This window comes from Silene latifolia, chromosome X (genome assembly GCF_048544455.1).
Source record: "Silene latifolia isolate original U9 population chromosome X, ASM4854445v1, whole genome shotgun sequence".
In the NCBI taxonomy this organism is placed as follows: Eukaryota; Viridiplantae; Streptophyta; class Magnoliopsida; order Caryophyllales; family Caryophyllaceae; genus Silene; species Silene latifolia.
Window position 1 is genome coordinate 298,948,992 of NC_133537.1, and position 9,092 is coordinate 298,958,083.

Sequence of the window (9,092 nt, forward strand, 5' to 3'; positions counted from 1 at the left end):
TCAATTTGGGGAAAATTAATCTACAAAGTATAAAAGAGAGATGATGAAAACACTAATTAATGTTAAAGAAAGGGGGGGTGAATTGAGAGCTTGATTAGATGAGAATGTTGAAGAAATTGGGAATTAAGAGAGGTGATGGTTAAGTGAAATATGAAGAACACAAGAGACTTTAAAAGATGAAGGTAAGGGTACTTTGGTCATAAAAGATGAAGTGATAAAAAATCAAATTGGCATCAATTTCTACCGGAGTTTATGTTTTGGCTGTAACTTCTTATTAGAAGTAATATTTTGGATGTAATTTACAAAAAAATTATATAAGGCTGTAATTTTTAAAAAGTGGTTTTTAAAAAGCTGTAATCAACAATTTTTTCTTTATTTTTCTGTAATTTTCTTTAGGTCACTGTTACGGTATGAAAAGAACTATCTGCAATAAAAAAAAAATATTTTGTACGATAATACATTTTAAAATCGATTAGGCATTCTACACAATAAGTTTATTCTTCTGGCATTAGTCATGAATATATGCTTTATGAATATATGTAGTCATAAACAATTAGTTACTAATATATACTCGGTATCATCGATGTTACAAAACATACAGCTAGGTTGTCATCCTTGCAATCTGTAAAACTGGAGAGCAAGAGCGTATTGGGATAAGGACCTCGAAATCTTCAGACTCCCAACTTTAAGAGCCTGCGAGCAAATGATCAACACTAATTTGTAGGTTCAGATTAACTGTCTCAGAACGATATGCAATAAGCGGAAATTCGTCTAGGCATCTCAACTATGGACTGAAATATAGGTTAATAATCCATTCATCCACTAAAAATAAATCATCAGAAATGTGAAATAAGTATGATTTATGCTACTGCCTCACCGAGGCAACTTACAATCATCTGAGCCTAATTATCACTGGCTCACAAAGTTATTAGAGATACCGCATGAGTTCAACAGCATATTTTCCCCTCTTTGTTGTGTTAATCTCTCCTATCTGCAACATCATTGGGTAAAATCCCACAAAATTTCGGTTAATAATCTTAAAAACTTCATTTCCACTTCCAATGAAACCTATAAAGCGAAATACTTGTTATACTAGCATTTTTAAAATGGAATAAATCTTAAACCACCAGTCAATGTGATTCTCACGAGTATTCAATGAGTAGTCAAGAAACTGCCCCTCTAATTGTATTACTATAGGGTAAGGTCGTGTGCATCCGACACCACTTACCTCCAGTGGCATAGCTATCATACAAGTAGTGGGATTATCTGGATCTACAGGTTTCTGATAATACCCTGATAACGTGAGTGACTCGACAGTCGACACCAACGCTTTTATGCAAAGGACCCCCCCAAGTTCTCCTTTGATAGCTATGTCGCTGTTAAACCCACAATAGTCACAAGCCTTTGACGCGTTGGGTAATGTTGTTGCTAAAACAATCTAAACATCTGACATTTTAATACTACCATTGTGTTAAGACGTACGTACCTTCAGTCGCCCTTGGCCACTGACAGAAACAAGGTCACCAGTTTTCAGTGTTGCTCCATTTTTTGTTACTGTACTCCAGTTAATGCGTACATCTCCTTTACTAGTAACAAAAGGATAAATATGAAGCTAATAAATAATTGATAATATGTCAAAATGTGTGTGCACCCAGAAAAAGGAATGATAAAAACATTATTGTTCTGCTCAAGTATAATTCGATCGTGGGTCAAGTTATTCTGGCGTAGCTGTTCGGGTAGGGTAGTTTTCCACGTCCAGTAATGATCCATGATCAACACGGAGATGATGAATGTCACTCATGAGATTATTGTCTCATTGGAATAAAAATAAATAAAAAAATAAAAGGCATCAAGGAAAAGAAAACGACCCTATCAAAATCCTAATTGCTCTATCATAGACTTATAACTAGTTAGCAAAAACACCTAGCAATTTAATTGCTTAATCAAAGACTCATAAATCATAACTGGTTAGCAAAAATCTCTTGAAATTTACGATTAAAAAGAGCCAAATTCCCAGGCTTTTACAAATGGGACAACTATGTTCAGCTTATCAGACAATGTGATAATGTTTACGATACATATGGTAAGTCAGCGGTGAACCCATAAAATTCTGTATCCAATGTACTACGAGTATTAAATGTCTTTTCAACCAGTTTATTATACGAAAATGAAACTTTCTAAATATTTCATCATAAAAACTAGTCAAAATACAAAAAAAAAAAAATCAACTTTCTTGTCTCGGAGACTCGGACCCCTATGAAAGGTAGATACGCCAAACAGCCAAAGTGTGGGCTAAGATCAAATCCATTAAATGTTCACTGCCATCCACACTTATGAGACAAATTGAATAGCAAGAACGATGCACCTTATGAGTTCAGAAAATTTTGACCGAGAAATTTTAAAGCCAGCACTGGCTATTGCATCAACTCTTAGTGACGATTCCACAGTTCGCAGTGTCTTTAATCTGAATTCATCAAACAGTTCCCAATTTACGACCAATGTATTGAGTCCAACACAAAAGTCAAGGATAGGATAAGAAATATATCCAACCTTGGAGGCTCATATTCCAGTGCTTCCAACGGTACCATTGTGCAAGAGACAGGAACATTACCTACCTAAGTTCTCAGACATCAGCATATAGTAAACAGAACAGTGAGACTTAACACTTCCTCCATCCCAAACTTATTGTCCCCCACCAATGAGAACTCTAACTATTAATTTCCCTAGATATATAGACAGGGATAAAATGCGATTCTTACGCTTGAATTATCAAAAATCTATTTTCATTGTCATTTTTTAAAATATTGATTGTATCTTGCGAGAAAATATCAGTTAAAGTTGACATTGATTGACCACTAAAGTCAAATGGGAGAATACAATTGGGATGGATGGACTACAACATTTCTCTTACATGTGTTCAGTACATGTTGAACTCTAGTTACCTTGGTCAATGATGAAATGATATAGTCAACAAGCTCAGGGACGATAAGAACCTGAGCCCCCTTATCTCCCTGTAAAACCAAGCAAGCGACAAATCAGGGCAAATCTTAAAGTCACAGCCGTAAAGAAAAGAATCATGCACATTGCAAGTTATAACCCCACGCATTTCTATTTCATCATCCCCTTCTAAAATTACTAGGCTGACCACCACCAGAAGCAGCAAAGGAAGGAAATCTTGCTTGTCTTGAATCAGGAAAAGATGAATGAGAGTGTACATATAGCAACCTGGATTGTGGTGGAACACTACAATTTGTTGTGATTTATTAGTCATTTGATGAAATTCCCGAAGCAAATTTCATCATGGAACTCCGGAATCAGCCTCTATATTAACAAGGAGTAAGACTGAGTACATAAGACACCTCCTTATCCTGCCATTTGTGGGGGGACCTTCCAGCATTAGGTAATGTTGTTGCAACTAAGGGTTTACATCGAATTTACCAGGCCATGATATTAGTTTGGAGTTTGAATTTTGTACTTAGGATATTGGAGTCATAAGTTCATATCTATTCTATGACTAAGCCACCCAAGATAAATATACACAGGTCAAGAAGACCACAAGATGAGAAATATTATAAAAGGAAAATAAAGTCATCAATAAATTAGTGATTAGAACTGAATAAAACTCTAATAAAAAAGAAGAGACTATAAGAATGGCTAGATTACATTCTAGCACCACCCGTCATCAAGCGCAAAGCCGCAAATATGGAAACACTTGTCGAGTAGACTGGATAATATACCTGAAGGATGATATCTCCAAGCTTTTCCCTAGCAATTCCCGTGCCAAGTATTGACCCAAGGAAGTCACCATGTGTAGGTGGTTGAAACCCAAAGTTTCCTGTAATGCTAGTAAAAGTAGCCTTAACCAATATAGGAGTTTGTGTATATTTTAAAGAGAGAACTTTTACCTACTAAAAATAAAAAGGTTAAAGACATTAAGTTCAGTACAGCCTACCTCAAAGCTGCAACTGTATCAGGAAGTGTAGTAAGAATTTCTACGTGTCCAACTGAAAGTCGACACCTTTCTGCCTACAAATTTCAGAATAGCGAACAATGTGTTAGAAGAAGACCTTCAGCCAACAATGAAGACCTGAATCGGTTTTTCAGGGGGGGAGTTCACCTCTGGATATCCTCCATTAGACATAGCACTCACATCAACTAATTTATTCAAAACCGCCATAGCCTCATTCAATGTAGGAGGAGTAAGAAAATTTGTGTGCAGGATTTCTCTTCTCAGTGACGCACGATTAGCCTTCAATAAAATTGAGAGATGATCCAATCAATTAATTCTCATATATAGGCTTATCTGGATGGTTAACTGTATAAGTTAAAAAGAAGCAATGCAAACCATTTCAAGAATATGCTTGATTTCTTCGACAAGACTTCTGTCATTAACTCCTTTGAGTAATATATCAACTGTGTTCTTTGTAGCTTGTGCTAAGTGAGATATATCTGCAACACAACATAGATTGTAAGGAAAAATCATATATGCTATACGTCTCGAACTCATGAGAGTAAGGAAGCTTGTCAAACAAAGAGGGGTAATCTGATTCCTAAGAAACTAGATTAGAAATTCCGCTAAACGCACTAGTAAGTGCAAATGTATATTGGCAGTTGCCAAAAAAATATCTATCGGACACTCAACCCCCACTCACCCACACAAACGAGAGGCACGAGCAGCGATTAGTTAATGTGACGTAGCAGTGTCCAACCAACAGATCACTTTTTCGCTAAAATAGGCATGGGAAGTAAACCATTTTCTCAACCTGTTAATAAACCAATTCCATCCTACGCAGTATAGTTTTGAAATACTAGTGGATGGTACATGTCGACGGGTAACTGATGACTACTAAGTACTTGACCCAGCTTCCCTCCCTTGATTTTTTCCATGATCACATCCAAACAATAGGTTTCCCTCCGTTTCTCTCTATCCAAACAAAGTGTTGAGCAGGTGGCAGATACAACAAGACAATACAGAATCACCATGGTGTGTGCCAAAGCAACACCTTCACATATACCATATTGCTCATATAGGGTAGAATTATAACACTGTGATCATAAACAATATAGTATCCTTCGCTTACAACTATCATATTCCATTCCTTTTATCTCTCACTTTCTACTCTTGCATAAGATCATGGGTTAGATTTTATAACATCTCCCTGCAACTGTTGATGTTGCTGATATTACAAGTATGTATTATGTAAATGATATACTCCACCACCCCTACCTTTGCAAGAAAGGCCATTTTAGAGAGACCCAGTGTAAGCTTTGGTACAAGTGCTAGTCCACCAAAAGTTGAGGAATTGAACTGTTTAGTATCTTGACTATGTCGCCAATTCTCCATCCATCAACAATAACACATTCAACCCAGTCTGCTATAACCTATAACTACGCGCATTTTCAAAATTCCTTAATTTTAAGTCGCTTTAACTATTGCGGCCTCTAATCCTACTACTCGGTGACATTTCATCAACCACCTTCGAAACATCAATCACCACGACACCCATTTACCTCTTAACCATCATCATCATCATCAACAACAACATATTCTATATTCAATTAATTGAAACATGACAACATAAAATCCTATTACAGCTAAAAACACCTCAAAACATCAGCTATTAAGATGTAGTACAAAAATTAATTCACAAATACAAGATTGTCAGCCAAATCATATCACAGTCAGTGGCGGAACTAAAAGACTAGCAAGGGCGGTTGCTGGTCGCCCTCGATAATGAAAATTTTCGATTATTTTTCCAGTTTACCATGTTTTATTACTACAAATTCTGCAGTAAATCATGTAGGAAGACAGACATGTGATGGATGAGTTAAAGTTACCTGAAGAAGGAGAAGGTGAAGAGGAAGAGGAAGAGAGAGAGGAAAAGTGAGAAGGAAAGAGGAAGTTTTGATGAGAAAGTAAAATTGAAGGGAAAGCTCTCTTGGATATTGAATTTATGAGCATGGTAGTGGCAGCCATGGCAGATACTCGACATATCAAACTCATCGTTCTTCACTTTGGATTCACCACACTCTTCACCAATACTCCCTAAATATACTCAATGTATATCCACCATTTTTTTTTTTTCCTTATAACCTATGAAAATCACTACTACTTTAATTATCGGCTAAATTAATTGCTATGAATAATCCCTCCGTCTCGTTCATTTGTTTGCCTGTGTTTTTTGGCACAACCACTAAGAAAAAGGAATTGCTCAATTATTGAAATGATAAGTGGACCAAATTAAGTGTAAATTATCAAAATACTCATCAAAGACATTCCTAAAATAGAAAATTATACAATTAACTGAGATACCTAAAATGGAATAGCTAATAAATGACCGACACGGAGGAAGTATTATATCTATAAAATATTATGGGATATTCTACGGTGTACTCCCGAATTTTTCGGTTTTCTATATTGTACCCCTATAGTTTTGAAATTCTACGGTATACCCTTAAATTCTATACATAAGTCTATATAATGACCTTATTCATTGTCTTTGCTAGCTTAATTTCTTAATTGATCTATTAAATCGTCTATTTACCATTCCAATTATTCGGCAACGTATTCATTTATCTATTAGTTCGCCGAATTACCATTAACCCACCAAATAGTATACAAATTTAACTCAAATTTATCAAATCGCTATTATCTTTTCATGCTTCATAACGGAGGTTTTTAATAGTAAATTGTACTTAGTAAAAGTGATTTGTGATGCTTCTCATATAAGATATTGATACAATATTAATGAGTCAAAATAAAGGTTAAATTAAGGTTGTTTTATAGTGACAAAGTTAATGGAGATTTGAAGGAGGTCATTATGGACAATAAGTAAGAAGTTTAGGGGTACACCATAGAATTTCAAAAAGGTAGGGGTACAACATAGAAAACCGAAAAATACGAGCGTACACCGTAGAATATCCCAAATATTATTAAAAGGCTAGCCTAAAAATGTCACGTAGACAATGCCACATAGGATGAAAAAAACCACGTACACAATAATAATGTGACTTGACAAACTAATATGACATGGATTATCAATTTATTATTATATTGCATTAATTTAATTCACTTATTTCCTTTAAAAATCCATCCATATTTCATTAGCTTTAAGCTTAATTAACTCAAAAAAAAAACTACAATAAAAAAATACGCATTAACTATAAGTTAATAATTTCAAGATATTTCATATGGAGTAGTATTATATGTATTCGAAATAAAAAAACTGAATACATAAGAAATTAAGAACGAAAAAGAATAAATGAAGTTAAAAACAAAAAAAATTGTATTATCACTAATTCAGTATTGTTTTTTTTTTGAAAGGCACTAATTCACTATTGTTGTTACTATAAAAAAAATAATATACTATAACTTTGTTGTATATAGAAGATGTTTTACAGAACTAATTAATCAACAAATGAGTATTAAAGATCATATAAAATATTTTCTTAGGAAAATATAAAATATATGAAAAATAAAATATTTATTTAATTTAAGTAATTTACAAACAAATTCTGTAAATACTTAAGTGAAATTAAACACTAATAATAAAATTTTGAATGGGTAGTAATACCATGTATTTTTGTATTTAGTTAATGAAATTATTTCACGTAAAGGATAAGGTTTTGTAAAAAAAAAAAAAACAAATTGCATTGTTTAGTAATATATTTAGTAAGTAAACTAAAATAATTACATTTATAATTTCGTGTTCATGGTGAATTTAAATGAGACCTTCTTCATTCCACTTTTATTGTTTAATTATCCTTTAAAATTTATTCCAAATTAATTATTTTTTCGAAATTTAGTATGATATATAAATGACTTAACTATCAGCATCTATACAATATAATAAAAAGCCAAGATGAGTAGTTTATTATTTGATGTGTGTCATGTTAAGCAATTTTAAGTGTCACATTTTATGTTATTTTTCTTTGCATTTTATTAGGAATAGTAAGAGACTATGAGTTGGTATGTATAAATTATGACACAATGAATTATCATAATTAAGCTTATTAGTGAAATTATGATACAATGCATTTGCATAATTAAGTGTATTACTGGTGACTTTTCAGTTGCTCACTGAGTTTGTATAAATATCTCCTCATAGAGAAATAAGATAACCAAGCAAATATAAAATCAATATTGCAACTCTCTAAAGTCAAAACACATTTTTATATCACTCATCCTTAATTCTCCATGGGTCATGTGAAATGTACATTGAAGACAAACATTCCATCTGCCCCCGTTTTATTTTGCTTTGAAAATCAATGGTTCAATTTCATATAAATTTTGGATCTCAAAGGCGCTACATTGCTACTTAAGTTTAAAATTTTTAGTTTGTTTGCATGTTGATTTCTCCTGATTGTTCATAGTTTTCATAGTATAAAGCTACAAATTTTAAAAATTAATATTTAAGTTCTGCGTAAAATAAAAAAGTTCAACTTCATAGTTATGAAGTCAAATAAACAACTCTGGTCCCTTCCTCGCTAATCTCTAAATCACGTGATTAGTATTTGTAATCTGCTTATAAGGTGATTAACTTGCTTACATGTATTATTTTGTTGACATGCAGGTACTACATATAGATCATGTAATTGAACAAGCCAATACGGTTTTCCTAAGCCTATACTCGGCCGAATATGGCTTACTCGGCCGAGTAAGGGGTGTCGTGTATTCTGGACAGTTTACTGGCCAGGAATACTCGGCCGAGTATGTGGAATACTCGACTGAGTAGGGCGTACTCGGTCGAGTATACTCTGTACTCGACCGAGTATCCGGTCTGACGGGTGTTATTTTCACGGTTTGATTTAGAGATGATTAGAGTTATACAAAACGCGTTAATCAGTTTCTAATTACATTTTACAAAACCTAAACACTTCAACGACGCTCTAATCCTCTCCAAATCTCTCCTTAGTGTGTGTGATTGTTAGCAAGTTTCTTCATCTCTCATTCTATCGTCGGTGTCGATAAGTCCTTGTTTTCCTTAGTTCTTTGATTAATCTTTTAGGGTTTGGCTTGAATTGTGAATTGGGGAAAAAGGGGTTTTGCATATAGTAATTGGAATTTATGTGATTGTTGTTAGGTGAGGACT

General features: G+C 33.8%; 1 protein-coding gene across 3 annotated transcripts; it reads right to left on the reverse strand.

The window, feature by feature from the left end:
• Nucleotides 1–443: 443 nt before the first annotated feature.
• On the reverse strand, nt 444–6,092 carry LOC141617129 (uncharacterized). Of its 3 annotated transcripts, XM_074434304.1 has the most exons (11): nt 5,839–6,092; nt 4,346–4,449; nt 4,118–4,249; nt 3,953–4,026; nt 3,738–3,843; nt 2,943–3,011; nt 2,551–2,615; nt 2,366–2,464; nt 1,487–1,586; nt 891–991; nt 444–693 (listed from the first exon to the last, which is right to left on the reverse strand). In XM_074434304.1, exons 1-10 carry the CDS (start codon nt 6,002–6,004, stop codon nt 929–931), a joined length of 978 nt encoding a protein of 325 aa, XP_074290405.1. In that variant the 5' UTR covers nt 6,005–6,092; the 3' UTR covers nt 444–693; nt 891–928. The 3 variants fall into 3 exon arrangements, 2 of the variants coding, with proteins under 2 accessions (XP_074290405.1, XP_074290404.1); XR_012531085.1 differs by lacking the exon at nt 444–693 and having other exon boundaries at nt 800–991; nt 1,487–1,581; XM_074434303.1 differs by lacking the exon at nt 444–693 and having other exon boundaries at nt 800–991.
• Nucleotides 6,093–9,092: the final 3,000 nt, after the last annotated feature.

Bases quoted from the DNA above. Each gene is read 5' to 3' on its own strand.
- LOC141617129 (XM_074434304.1), bottom strand. From the start codon at position 6,004: ATGAGTTTGATATGTCGAGTATCTGCCATGGCTGCCACTACCATGCTC. The intron at 4,250-4,345 runs GTTTGCATTGCT...ATTTTATTGAAG, and splicing joins TCAAGCATATTCTTGAAATG to GCTAATCGTGCGTCACTGAG. The intron at 4,027-4,117 runs GTGAACTCCCCC...TGAAATTTGTAG, and splicing joins CTAATGGAGGATATCCAGAG to GCAGAAAGGTGTCGACTTTC.